This window comes from Hemitrygon akajei, chromosome 3 (assembly GCF_048418815.1).
Source record: "Hemitrygon akajei chromosome 3, sHemAka1.3, whole genome shotgun sequence".
Classification (NCBI taxonomy): domain Eukaryota; kingdom Metazoa; phylum Chordata; class Chondrichthyes; order Myliobatiformes; family Dasyatidae; genus Hemitrygon; species Hemitrygon akajei.
The window spans coordinates 195,057,314-195,072,116 of record NC_133126.1 but is presented as its reverse complement, the minus strand read 5'-3'; the positions used below and the strand labels follow the sequence as shown (position 1 = coordinate 195,072,116).

The 14,803-nt window shown below is 42.9% G+C and overlaps 1 protein-coding gene across 1 annotated transcript; it reads right to left on the bottom strand.

Annotated features, from left to right (window-relative positions):
* Positions 1 to 2,540: 2,540 nt before the first annotated feature.
* On the bottom strand, positions 2,541 to 8,336 carry LOC140724622 (extracellular calcium-sensing receptor-like). Its single transcript, XM_073039045.1, has 5 exons — positions 8,064 to 8,336; positions 6,980 to 7,813; positions 5,987 to 6,214; positions 3,547 to 3,670; positions 2,541 to 3,442 (listed from the first exon to the last, which is right to left on the bottom strand). Exons 1-5 carry the CDS (start codon positions 8,331 to 8,333, stop codon positions 2,541 to 2,543), a joined length of 2,358 nt encoding a protein of 785 aa, XP_072895146.1. The 5' UTR covers positions 8,334 to 8,336.
* Positions 8,337 to 14,803: the final 6,467 nt, after the last annotated feature.

Genomic DNA, 14,803 nt, shown 5'->3' with positions numbered 1-14,803 from the left:
TGCAGAAAGCAGAGGGTCGTGGTGGAGGGAGTACATTCGGATTGGAGGGTTGTGACTAGTGGTGTCCCACAAGGATCGGTTCTGGGTCCTCTACTTTTCGTGATTTTTATTAATGACCTGGATGTGGGGGTAGAAGGGTGGGTTGGCAAGTTTGCAGACGACACAAAATTTGGTGGTGTTGTGGATAGTGTTAAGGATTGTCGAAGATTGCAGAGAGACATTGATAGGATGCAGAAGTGTGCCGAGAAGTGGCAGATGAAGTTCAACCCAGAGAAGTGTGAGGTGGTACACTTTGGAAGGACAAACTTCAAGGTAGAGTACAAAGTAAATGGCAGGATACATGGGAGTGTGGAGGAGCAGAGGGATCTGGGGGTACATGTCCACAGATCCCTGAAAGTTGCCTCATAGTTAGATAGCGTAGTTAAGAAAGCTTTTGGACTGTTAGCTTTCATAAGTCGAAGGATAGTGTTTAAGAGTGGCGGGGTAAAGATGCAGCTCTATAAAACTCTGGTTAGGTCACACTTGGAGTATTGTGTCCAGTTCTGGTCGCCTCACTATAGGAAGGATGTGGAAGCATTGGAAAGAGTACAGAGGAGATTTACCAGTATGCTGCCTGGTTGAGAGAATATGCATTATGATCAGAGATTAAGGGAGCTAGGTCTTTACTCTGTGGAGCGAAGGAGGATGAGAGGAGACATGATACAGGTTTACAAGATATTAAGAGGAATCGATAGATTGGACAGCCAGCGCCTCTTCCCCAGGGCACCACTGCTCAATACAAGAGGACATGGTTTAACGTAAGGGGGGGGAAAGTACAAGGGGGATATTAGAGGACGGTTTTTTACTCAGAGAGTGGTTGCTGCGTGAAATGCACTGTCTGAGTCAGAGGTGGAGGCAGATACACTAGTGAAATTTAGGAGTCTAGTAGACAGGTATATGGAGGAATTTAAGGTGGGGGGTTATATGGGAGGCAGGATTTAAGGGTCGGCACAATATTGTGGGCCGAAGGGCCTGTACTGTTCTGTATTATTCTATGTTCTATGTTCTATTTCCATCGAGACGAAGAGGACTTCATTTAGCCACAGAGTAGAGTATCTTGGAAGTCATTGAAACAGACGGCTATGTCGTCCAAGTAATTGAATGCATTTAAAGCAGAGTTTGATAGGTTCCTGTGTAGTCAAGGTGCCACATGTTACGTGGTGAAAGCAGGAGAGGTGCTGTTGGTTTGGAGGTTAAGTAATGTTGCTCTATTGTTTAAGAAAGGTTCTAAGAATAACTACAGAAATTCTAGATCAGTGAGTCCGGCATCAGTAATGCCTAAGCTATTGGAAAGTATTCCAATGTATCGTATTTGGATGAACAGAAACTGATTCGGGATAGTCAAGACTGCACAGTAGTTCGTGTCTAACCTATAGTATAGAGTTTTTCGAGGAAGTTACCAAGAAAGTTATGAAAGACAAACAGTAGATGTTGGCTACATTGACTTCAGTAAAGCTTTAAGAAGGTCTTGCATGTAAGTTTTGTCAAGTAAGTTCAGTCGTTAGACATTCAGGGTACAGTGATAAATTGGATTAGACATTGGCCTCGAGGTAGAAGCCAGAGAGTAGCAGTGAATGGTTGCTTCTCTGACTGTAGTGGTGTGCCGCCGGGATCGGTGCTGGGTTCACTCTTGTTTGCCACCTATACCAAGAATTTGGATGATAATGTAGTAAATTGTATCATCCAGTTTGCGGATGACACCACGTCTGGGGAGATAGCGAACGATGAGGAAAGTTATCAAAGTTTGAAACAGAGTCTGCAGCAGGTAGAAAAGTGAGTTGCGATGTGCCACATGGAATTTAATGCAAGCAAGTTTGAAGTGCTGTAATTTGGGAGGACAAACCATGGTACAACTTACATATTGAGTAGTAGGGTACTGATGAGTACAGTAGAACAGGGGGAGCTGGTAATGCAGATCGACAACTCATTGAAAGTGGCGTTACAGTTGGACAGGGTCGTAAAGAGAGCTTTTACCTCATTGGCCTTCCCGATTTAAAGTATTGCAGTGCATTAAAGTGAATTACAGAAGCGTGAGAGAGGAGCAGGCCAAGGTCAATTGGAAGGGAACCTATCTGGAATGACGTCAGAACAGCAACGGCTGGAGTTTCTGAGAGCAATTCGGAAGGCTCGGGATAGATACATTCGAAAGTTAATGAAATATTTTAAAGGAAGGAGAAGCAATCCTAACTGACAAGGTAAGTTTAAAAAAGGTTAAAAATTCAAGTGAACAAAGACTAATTACAGTCAATACTGAGTAATTAATGTTACTGTCGATCCTGACATCAAAAACATAAACATACAAATTTAAACATTCACACATCAATCGTTTATTGATTACATACAGCTGAGTGACTCTCGGGATTAAAATAAATGTTTCCAAACTAAATGAGGAACTAATATTAAACCATTTAATTCAGCCTGACAAGTGACCGGTTTTTCGATGTTCCATGTCAGCTCCCGGAAAATTGAACAAGATAATGCTCATATTTTAAAGTATCAGCTCATCCCACTTTACCCATAATGTGCTTCTTGGTGTTTCTCTCCGGAGTGATTACAATAATAAAACACTTCGGTGCAAAAATGCAGAGCAGCAATCCAAAACTGGACGCCAGGATGGCAAACACTTCAACCGCCACCGTGTATTTCCCAGGAGAGCTCACTGAGGCCGGAATAAAAGTGACCCAAACCGCACAGAAGATGAGCATGCTGAACGTTATACATTTTGCCTCGTTAAAGTTATCTGGCAATTTTCTTGCGAGAAAGGCCAAGACAAAGCAAATGCACGATAACACGGCGATATAACCTGACGCCGAGTAGAAAGCTGCAGAAGATCCTGTATCACATTCTAAAATTATCGTTTCCCGGTAATATTTGGTGTTAATCACAGGGTAAGGGGGCTCAGTGAGCAGCCAAAGCACACATATTAAACCCTGCACGGACGCCAAGAGGAAGACACTTGTCCTCTGCTGTCTTTGACCAAACCATTTCATCCTGTTACTGCTGGGATGCGTTGCCTTAAATGCCGTCAGCACCAGAATGGTTTTGACCAGAACACACGAGATACATAGGACAAACGAGACGCCAAACGCCGTGCGGCGTAACATACAGGACCAGTCTGCCGGTTTGCCAATGAATGAGACCGAGCACAAGAAACAGCAGCTTAACGCAAATAAAAGGAGGAAGCTCAGCTCGGAATTGTTCGCTTTAACCAAGGGGGTCTCTCGATGTTTAAAGAAGAGAACTGCTGCCAGTACAGACATGCACACTCCAAGCAGAGCGAGAACCGCCAGCACCGTACCCAGGATATCGGTAAAAGCCAGATACTCAGTTTTCTTTGGGATGCATTTATTTTTCTGATCGTTGGACCAGAACAGGCGTGGACACTTGATGCAGTCTGTAGAGTCTGCGCAAACAAGAAAAAAATGTGATCATTGTTGAGGAAGACGCTTCAAGAGTCTCCCAAGGCAATTGTCAGAAACCAGGATACAGTACTGTACTTCCGCTCACCTGTGCTGTTATTAACTTCTCCTTCCGCACAGGGCGTGCAATCAAAACAACAGATTGGTTGTCCTTGCCTGGCGGTTTTTCTTGTTCCAGGCGGACACCTTTCAGAACAGACTGCTCGGGGAATCTTAAAGGAATAAATGCAGACATTATTTGATTATCTGATTTTTGCATGAGTCCATTGCCATCTAGCTGTGTGTAAATATTGTGAGACCTAATTACTTTGACAAATACAAATTATTTGGAACTTAACCTGCATATCAGTGCCTATAATCTAGTATTCATTGAACGGTTTTAATTTTCTGTTCTCGAACTTTCACGACAAAATTGTTTTAAAAATGCCCACTCACCCTCTCGCTCGTTTGGAAAGTTCTGAATGCGACCTCCATAGCTACCAGCGAGGCTTACACTAAAATGGTTAAATAAAACATCACGTCCTTGGGCGCTCAGAAGTAAACAAAAAAAATGCTGAAATTTGCGGAGACAAACTGAGCAAAAGAAGCTTCGTTTTACTTCCACTTTACCTAAACTTTCTTCTTTTTTGCAAGAGCCGCGAGTTAATGTTGCAGTTTTCTAAAATTCTGGATAGATCATACATGGAACAGTGTGTTTAGTTCGATTCTCCTCATTATAAGAAGTCTATAGAAGCTTTAGAGAGGACACAAAGGAGATTTACCAGGATACTGTCTGGATTATCATTCCTCATGATTTATGAGGAAAGTTGAACCATCTGCGTTTTTTTTTCTCTTTGGAGCAAGGAATGAGGTATATACTGTATGGAGCGTGCAGCCACCCCCATTTTCCAGCGCAGCAAAAACTAATACCAGAGAACAACGTTAAGCTGAATGGAGGAAACACTAGAGAGATATCAGAGAAGGATTTTTTTTTTGCATGGAGAATTGTAAGTTCCTGGAAAGCACTGCTGGGAGTGTGGGCAGGGGCTGATACATTGCAGATAATGAAAAGACTCTTAGATAGGTACGTTGATTAAATTTAAATTGAGGGTTATAGGCGATGTGGCAGAGTTAGATTGATATTGGAATACGTTAGAAAATCGGAACAACATCATGGACCCCTGCTGTGCTGTATCTTCTATGCTCTAAATAGAGGAAATGTTAATATCCCCATTATTCAGATTTGAATTGCCTCTAGCAGGTTAAACCTCTTCGATAAAGGATGAAAACCATTCATGGTGTGTTGACTACTTGTGGGGTGATGATGTTGCTGTTCTTATTCCAACCTCTATGCAAGGACCTGATGCTATTGGGCGACATGCTGCTGCAACTTTCCTTCCATTTTCTTCAGCACTGAAAACTCCCTGTAAACTTCATAACTTTTGGCAATTTAATTTTTTTCTGAAAACATGTCAGAAGTATTGAAGACATAAAGAGTGAGAGGAAACATGTCAGTGCCGCTGTCCCCAATCTGTTCCTCTCGGGGTTCCTGCAACAAAGTGTTGTAATTGCAGCTCAACTTTCTGCCCACAGCCAGTTGTTCACAGACCACTGGCTATAAAGGAAAACAGAAAAACCTAGAAAAAAAATCTTGTACTCTTCACCACTGTTTCTTTTTTCATTTTTAAATTCCGTCTGTAATGTGAGTTACTACTTCTTGCAAGCTTCTTATGGAGCTTAAAATTTCTTTAAAAGGTTTCCAAATCCAGTTAATGCCTTATAGTTCCGCTAAGACTAAAGGTACTCTCTGATAATAATTTACATAACCTATGTGCTATCTGGGTTTTTGAGGTGTATGAGGTATCCGGGTAGGAAGATAGCTCTGTTAAAGGGACTTGTTGTATCCATTCCAAGGCAGCTCGCTAACCTTCAGGCCCCATCGGACACTCAGCTCCACCTGTAGCTCAAAGTATCTGTGTACATGAGTTAGCGACCACACCCTCGTACACCATTTCGACAGATGGGCTAAACCACTTGAGGGTAGCCTACAGCCTCATACCTCGGTGAAATAGGTTCATGGTTGTCCTATCCTGTGAATTCAGGGGCGGTGGACTGGGCCTATAAGATCTACAGTGAGATCCAACGGCCAAGAAGGCAGTACTGCAACCCTCCGTGGAGAGCGAAGGGCATGGATGACAAGATACAGAAGATGTCTTCATCATCCACTAAAGCGAAGGAAAACGCTTGTAAATGACGCGAGTTCGTATCACTGGACTCCAAAATTTGAGATCGAGAGATTGGAACTGCCCCAGTCCGAAGGATTTTCCACTTTAAAAACTCCCGCACAGATTTCCTATCATCAACTGACACGATAGACAATCACTAACTGGGTTTATATCGTCTCCCAGCCATTGTTCACAAAGTTTCCCTGATCCCTAAAATCGATTGTTTTTAAAATTTTGCTTGTACTCTTAGTTATATTTTCGCACTTCTTTAAAGTGGATAATTATCATTAAACAAAGTTACCCACTTTCATTTGGCGACCATACCTCACGCTTACCACCATTCCAGAAAATCTGATGAGTGTTCAGCACAAGTTCTTTACCCGGAGGCGCTGATCCGTTGTAATATCCAACTCTCCGAAATGTAATTGTACCCTTCACATTCATTTGCCAGTTGACAAAGTCATACGCGGCTGCTGGATTGCCTTTATGGTCAAAATACACCTTTTCCCCGACTTTTGTTCTGAAGTAAATTGATGTCATGTAATGGAGGAGCTAAAATACAAGGTGCAGTATTATTTTCCTTCAAGAATTTATTGTCTAATTAAACATATCTCTGACGGGAAATGACCAGTTTGTCACTGCTTGAAGTGATAGAGTAATGCAGCTTTCGGCTCAATAGGTACATGCTAACCAGTGTACTTACTCTGTTCGTCCCAATTCCCTGCGTTCGACCCATATTCCTCCAGGCCGCCTCATCAGTGTAATTATCCAAAAGCCTCTAAATCTTGCAATGATACCCGACTCAGCTACCTCCTCAAGCAACTCATTCCAAGTAATCACTGCCCTCTGTGCAAAGCGGTTGTCTCTAAAGTCGCTTTTAATTTCTTGCCTTTTACTTTGTATCTGTGCCTTCTAGTAATAGACTGCCGCGACCTTGAGAAAGGACAATAGCATTCCACCCTATCCATACCCTTCATCCGCTGATCTACCCACTCTAGCTTTACAGTCTGCTTTTAACGGTCAAACCGAATCTGTACAGAATACACCGAGTGAGGCCTTATAAGCGCAAAATAGTGTCCCTGCTCCTAAACTCCTTCTCCGATTAGTAAAGGCTAGCGTACTAAACAGCTCCATCCTCACCTTGTACAATTCCCCAACCACTATCATAAAACTGTGCATTTCTATGGGATGGTCTCCCTCTGTTCCAAAACACTGGTCGGTGCCCTGTCATTCATTGTATAAGTACAGCGCTGGACTGAATATCCAAATTGCAGCAGCTACATTGAAAGGCATCTTAAAACGCAATCAGCTCCCTACCTGCCATGGTTGAAAGGTTGAAAGACGTGCACATGTGTTGTTCGCGAATGGTCCTTTGCCACTTTCACATGAAAACATATCGTGAAGCGCATGAGCAAAAGCGTAGACCGCTTTATATACATTGTAAGAGTTCCCGTCCATGGTCAAGTCAGTGTAGGTGTTGCTGATTCGATGCAAACTCTCATCTCCGCTACACTGCGGGAGCCGACCAGGTGAACCTACTGTATATGCCTTGTTTTCTGAATTCAGAGTACACCTGAAGGTGGTTTCCCAAAACTCCCTCACTAATGGATTACCGGGAAAACTGGAAGGGTGGACTTTGAGTAGGAAGTCCCGCAACTCTGGAACTTCCACTGCGCGCACCGTAGTTCCGATTGTCCCGGTAAGGAAGAGCCGGTCTCGATCTTCACCAGCGATGTCCGCTGTAATCCACGCCTCACTGCCCACCCACTGCACACCGCTGACGTTTTGCCGTATAACCTCCTGAAATAAAATGCGCATTTCGCCAGGTCCAGCAAAGGCTACCACGACCTTTGTGGTCGCCTCTTTCATCACTTGCACTATCCTAGTGATCTTCTCTGCGGGGTCCGTTCTGTGAAATGATTCGGAGAAGGCAATGCAAACACCGAAATCCACAGCAGTTTCTATAAAGGCCCTTACTCCGGAGCTGCCATAGTCATCGTCGCTGTTAATGGTTCCAATCCATGTCCATCCAAACTTCTGAACGAGATGCCCCAGCGCTTTGGACTGATGTTCGTCACTTGGGATAGTTCGATAAAAAGTTGGATATTCGTTCTTGTCACTGAGACACATGCACGTTGAAAAGTAGCTGACCTGCATTCAATCAGACATTAGGTGTGTGGATTAATGTGCGGGTGTGACACTGTCAAATATTCTTCAGTAACAGGAGTGACGGAAATTTAAACATTGTAAGGTTTCAAAAGTACATTTAATGTCAGATAAATGTTTACAATGTACATCCAGAAATGCTCTTTCTGCGGTGTTAAAACCAGCGCATCGGACCCGGTATACTTCCGCTTCTGTTTACGTCTTCGTGACCACAATAGTTTTAAACAAATCTCACCAGTGGTATTCCAAAAGGACTGGTTGTTCTTGCAACAGCGATGGACACCGAGGACCCAGCGCCACCAACGATCCCGGAGATAGCGAGGGGCCCGTCACACGCTTGACCCGTGTATGTTTTCTCCTGACCGTTCAGCAGAGCCAGAGTAGCCTTTGTTGCAATTTCGGGGGAGTTACAGTCATCGTGAATCCTATAGCCCAGTGTTATGTTTGGCAGCAGTCTCCCATTCCTGTTTATTTCCTCAATTGTAAAAATCATGGTCTGTAACATGCGGAAGGCCATTAAATCAAAACTGAAAAAAAAGCAAGGATTAAGGTGAGGGAAGAATTTTCCATTTTTCTAAAGCCCTCGAAACATTCCCTTCCAGAAATCTTTGAATCTGCTCAGCACCGTACCAATAAATATTAAAAATTAAACAATGCCCAGTATTTGCACTTTCGGGAAGTCAGGCGTTTCGGGCCGTGGCTCTTTGGAAATCAGAGTGAACTCTCGAAACGTCGGCTGTCCATTTTCCTCCGCAAAGGCTGCTTCGCCCGCTGAACTCCTACAACAGTTTGGCTCCTTTTATCCATATTCCACATCTTTAATCTGATTCCACTAAACGAACTGCACTTACCAGACTGTCCTCGTAATACTGTTCTTGACAAAATTCTAAGAGACATTCATCAAAACTGCATACGGTCATACCTGAAATAAACTCACCTTTTGCAGCCTTTTTCTTCTTTTTGTTTGGTGAATAAGTTTATCTGACGATTACTATTAAAGTGTACAGGGAATATTCCCCCTAGTACAACGTCCCCATCTTTAGAGATATTGGGAAGCTGGATACTTTCCCGAAGCCTGCAGGTTAGTTCACCCGCACCCACTGCATAAGACCACACTACTGAGACTCTGACCACGAGCTGAAACATAGCATTAACGAAGACAATGACTACTAACTGCAGACTCCTGTTTAAAATCGCCATATAATTGTCACACAATGAATTTAAGTACTGACAATGATACTCTCAGTGGCAAACTGCGCTTTGTAGAAATTAAGTAAACTCCCAAATGAATACATCTGTTTTTGTGTCAATTATCAGGTGACCAGTAAATGGTTTATTGTTTAATTATGCTGGAAGGCAAACGCAGAGACACAGAAGAATAACAAGTAATGTAGAAAATGAGCAGTATATCCGAGACAAAGTTCCCCATGATTAAATCAAATAAAGGAACAATTTTTCGAAATGCTGCCTAACAGTAATAAAATGTCAGTAGATGTTAACGCATAACAGACTCTGAAGGTAAGTTCAAACGCAGAACAGGACGTAATGTCAAAAATACGTACTCGGATCCCAATGGTGAGTCTGAACAACTGAGCAAGTGGGCAGATATCGGGAGAAAACGATTCCGCAATATTTCTCGATAATTATATAATGATCGAACGGGCCAAACGATAACGGAGAGGCATTACAAACTGTCGTAGCGGAGCAATACGTTGTTTTGCGGCTTTGTCAGTGTCAATGCCAGGCGGCTAGTTCATTTTCAAATGTGCAGGTACATGTATGCACAAGTGAAGTAAAACACTTACTTGCAGCAGCATTACATAAACAACATTCACAAGAGAAACGTAAAGGAAACTTAGGACACTGCAGTGTTGCTTGGAGATTTTTTAGTCAGAGGAGCAGAAACGTGGTTCTGTGGGAGCGATAGAAACACACGTATGCCACATTGCTTTCCCGGAACCAGAATCGGGGATGTCTCAGATCACGTCCGCGGCATTATCAAGGGCAAATGTTAGGGTACATATTGACACCAGTGACATAGGTAGACAAGGTGAGTTCAGAGGAGAGCCTTTAGGGAGCAAGGTAGAGAGCTCAGAAACAGGACCTACAGTGTAGTAATCTCTGGATTGGCAGTGAGCGTAACAATTGCATGATTTGGCAGCTGAATGCGTGGCTGAGGAACGGGTGCATTGGGCAGGGGTTCAGATGGATGGATCATCGGGATCTCTTCCGGGAAAGGTATGACCTACAGAAAAGGGATACACCTAAACCTGATGGGGTCCAGTGTCCTTGCGGGCGAGTTCAGTACAGTTGATCGGGTGAATTTAAACTAATTTCGCAGGGGAATAGGAAGCAGAGTGATAGTGCTGAAAATGAGATAGTTGATTTAGAAAGACAGCTAATCTACAGTGAGACGGCTAGCAAGGAGAGGCTGATGAGAGGGAAAATTTACAGCCAACATGACGCATTGTAAAAGGCGGAGAAAACCGAAAAAGGTGAATACCGGACAAAAGATGCTATATTTGAATGTGCGCAGTATATGGAATGAGGTCGATAATCTTGTAGCACAGTTACAGATTCACAAGTATGATGTTGTAGGTATCACCATATCATTGCTGAAAGAAGGTTATAGTTGGGGGATTAATATTCAAGGATACACATTGTATCGAAAGGAAAAGCAGAAAAGCAGAGGGGGCAACGTGCCTCTTGGTAAAACAATAATCAGATAATTAGAAGGAGGTGACATATGGTCTGAAGGTGTTGAATCGTTATGGATAGAGCTGAGGAACTCCCAAACAGTAGTAAGTATGTAGTCCACAAGTTCCGACTACTGTTGAAAAATGTATGTCAGAATGGCAATGTTACAATAGTCCTGAAGGATTTCAATATGGAAATAGATTGGGAAAATCAAATGATGCGGATTTCAAGAGGGGAAAATCCTAAAAAGCCTACGATATGGATTTTTAGAGCAGTTCGTGGCTGAGTCCACTTAACATCAGCTATTCTGGATGCAATGAACCACAGCTGATTCGAGAGTTAAAGGTAAAAGAACCATTCAAGGCAGGTGATCATAATGTGATCGAAATCATCCTGAAATTTAAGAAGGAGAAGCTGAAGTCAGATGTATCAGCTCTATCGTGGAGTAAAGGAAATTACAGAGGCATGAAAGGTGTTGTCCAGAATTGACTGAAAAAGAACACGAGCAGGGATAACGGCAGTGCAGCAATGGCTGGAGTTTCTGGAAGCAATTCGGACGGCACAGGATATATACATCTCAAAGAGGAAGGATATAATAAGTATTCTAAAGGCAATATGATACAGCCATGGCTGACAAGAGAAGTCAAACAAACGCAGCAATGTGGAGGGAAAGTAACAGGTCAACTATGTGAATATACCGGGAATACAGAAGCCTGAAGGCACGCACTCAGCGATTCAGAACAGCTTTTTCTCCTCTGAAATCGGATTCCTAAATGGACAGTGAACCCTTGGACACTACCTCACTTTTTTAATATACTGTATAGTATTTTTGTTTTTGCAGTTTTAATGTATCCAATATACGTATACTGTAAAAGTATACTGAATAAGATTTACTTATTTATTTATTATTATTTTTTGGAACTTCTGTTTGTTGATGTCATCGTAAAACTGGGGGTTCCATACCCTCCTTTGCCCAAAAGGTTGAGTTGATTATCGGCATGCAGTGCACAACGGAAGTTTGACTGTCACTTCATATGTACACATAATCCATATGTGTGGATTTGCTGGAGTATCCTGTGGTACCACTTTTGTTCGCCCTTTTCCTGTAATCGGGGTGTTGTGGTAACCACCTGAAGACGCTATAATTGTTTAGGAGCCACACACGAATATATCAGCATAACACTGTTAACTTCTGTTTATTTTGTTTAAGTTACTATATTCTGAGTAGATACTAATAAAGAAGTGGTTTTAACATTAAAACCTGACACAGTGTATAATCTATTGCAACTGGTACGTAGCACTGAACTTACATAGGAATGTGCTATCTTAGATCTGGTCCTGTGCAATGAAACAGGTAAATTTAGTGATTTTGTAGTTAGAGATCCTCTTAGAGAGAATAATTGGAATATAAAAATATAAAGAGTGGCTATAGACAATGTAGATCCCTTGGAGTACAAGAAGGGGGATTTGATATTGGGTAATGAGGAAATAGCCGAGGCTTTGAATGACTATTTTGTGTCAGACACATCTAACATGCCAGAAAGAGACGGCATGGATGCAATGGGAGGTAAGGACTTCGATACAATAGCTATAACTGAAGAGATAGTGCTGAGCAAACTTGTGGGCCTGAAGATAGATAAGTCCCCTAGTTCTGATGGACTGCAACCCAGCGTAGTGAAAGAAATGGCAGATGTTATAGTAGAGGCTATGGTGATGTCTTGCCAAAATTCCCTGGGCTCCAGGCAGGTCCCGGTGGATTTGAATACAGCGAATGTCACGCTACCGTTCTAAAAAGAATGTAGGCAAAAGGCAACTAACTATAGGCCAGTTTCTTTAACATCTGTAGTTGAGGAAATGCTTCAAACCAACATTAAACAAAAAATAGCGAGGCATCTGGAAAGAAGTAGATCCATTAGTCAGGCGCAGCATGGATTCAGCAAAGGCAAGTCCTGTTTGACAAACTTACTGAAGTTCTTTGAGGATATAATGAGAGCAGTGGATAGAGGTAAATAGATGGACGTTATTTACTTGTATTTCCAGAAGGCGTTCAATAAGGTGCCACATACAAGACTTGGCCATAAGATAAGGATGCTTGGAGTTGTGGGTGACATATGAGCACAGATAGAGGATTAGGTAACTAATAGAAACCAGAGAGTTGTGATTCATGGGTATTACTCTGGTTGGCAGTTAGTCGTGCGTGGTGTGCCTCAGGGATCAGTGCTGGGTTCTCAACTGTTCACGATGCACATTTATGATCTGGAAGAGGAATGCGAGTTTAGTGTGTTAAGTTTGCCGATTATACTAAATTGAGTGGAAAATCAAATTGGGCAGAAGATACAGAGAGATATAGATAGGATAAGTCAGTGTGCAAGGGTCTGGCAGATAGAGTACAATGCTGACAAAAGCGAGATCATCGACTTTGGAAGGAAAAATGAAAGAGCAGTTTATTATTTAAATAGTAAAATAATGCAGCATATTGCTGTGCATGGAGAAACTTTTCTGGTTGGTTGCCAGTGACTAAGTTAATTTGTAGGTTGAGAAAAGTAAATGCAAAGTTAGCATTTATTTTGCTTGTGCATTCGTCACAAAAGGTTGGTTTGTAGGTGCAGCAGGTTATCAAGAAGGCAAATGCAATGTTGACCTTCATTGCTAGAGGGATTTTAATTTAAGAGCAGGGAGGTTATGCTACAACTGTACAGGGTACTGCTACGCCCGCATCTGGAGTACTGCGTGCAGTTCTGGTCTCCGCATTTGAAGGCTTTGGAGGCGGTGCAGAGGAGGTTCACTGGTTTGATTCCAGAGATGAGGGGTTGAGGCTATGATGAGAGATTGAGTCACCTGGAACTGTACTTGCTGGAATTCTGAAGAATGAGAGGGGATCTCATAAAAATATATAAAGTTATGAAAGTGATACATAAGATAGAGACAGGAAGTTGTTTCCACTGGTAGATGAGACTAGAACTAGTGAACATAGCCTCAAGATTCGGGGGAGTAGATTTAGAAAGGAAATGAGGAAGAACTGCTTTGCCCAGGATGTGGTGAATATGTGGAATTCTCCGCCCAATGAAGTAATGGAAGCTACCTCAGTAAATATATTTAAGACAAGGTTGAATAGATTTTTGCATAGTAGGGGAATTAAGTATTATGGACAAAAGGGTTATGGGGAGATGAGTCCATGGGCAGATCAGCCATGACCTTATTGAATAGCGGAGCAGGCTTGACGGGCCAGTTGGCCTACTCCTGCTCTTATTTCTTATGTTTTATTGCAGCCTGTGCCACGCTACAGTGAGGATAGGAATACAATCAGGTGGCGGATAAGTGCTTAGCTGAAGAATTGGAGCAGAGTGGCAGAGATTATGATTTCTGGATAATTGGGACGGCTTCTGGGGCAGGTGGGACCTGTACACAGGGATGATTTGCACCTGAATCCGAGGGAGGCCAATATTCTTGCGAGCAGGTTTATGAGAGCTACTTGGAGTGGATCAAACATTTATATGTGGACGGGAACTAGTATGATAGAGCTCAGGATCGGCCAGTAGTTTTATAAGCGTATCATGGATGTAAAATGAATGTGGGGAAGGACTGGGTACAAATGCAGACAGAGAAAAGAGTTCAATTGTACGACAGAGGCAAAATTCAAAAGGTCGAAGAATGCAGGAGTGAAGGTGTTGTATTTAAATGCGCATAGCATTGGAATAAGATGGATGAACTCGTGGCGCAATTAGAAATTAGTCAATATGACTAATTCTCAGTCAGTAAATTAGTCAGTATGAGTCTGCATATCGACAGCAAGTGGACCAACTGGCGCTCTGGTGCAGTCGGAACAATCTGGAGCTGAACACGCTCAAGACAAAGGAGATGATAGTGAATTTCAGGAGACATCCCCCCGCTATGTCTCCCCTCACAGTCCTCAGCAGCCCTGTGTCCACCGTGGAGAACTTCAGGTTCCTGGGAACCACCATTTCTCAGGATCTGAAGTGGGAGCAGAACATCAGCTCCATCCTGAAGAAGGCCCAGCAGCGGATGTATTTCCTGTGGCTCTTGAGGAAATACGGTCTGTCTCAGGAATTGCTGCTGCAGTTCTACACTGCAGTCATTGAGTCTGTCCTGTGCACTTCCATCATTGTGTGGTTTGGAGCCGCCACGAAGCAGGATAGAACCAGACTACAACGCACAGTGAGGACTGCCGAGCGCATCATTGGAGCCTCCCTGCCCTCTATTGTGGATCTGTACTCTTCCAGGTTGAAGAAGAGGGCGGGGAATATCATAAAGGACTTC

Excerpts from the sequence above, each read along its gene's own strand:
- LOC140724622 (XM_073039045.1), bottom strand. The coding sequence starts at position 8,333 with ATGTTACAGACCATGATTTTTACAATTGAGGAAATAAACAGGAATGGG. Across the intron at positions 6,215-6,979 it reads CAACCTTTCAACCATGGCAG|CTCCTCCATTACATGACATC; the intron begins GTAGGGAGCTGA and ends CTTGTATTTTAG. Across the intron at positions 3,443-3,546 it reads AGAAGTTAATAACAGCACAG|ACTCTACAGACTGCATCAAG; the intron begins GTGAGCGGAAGT and ends TTGTTTGCGCAG.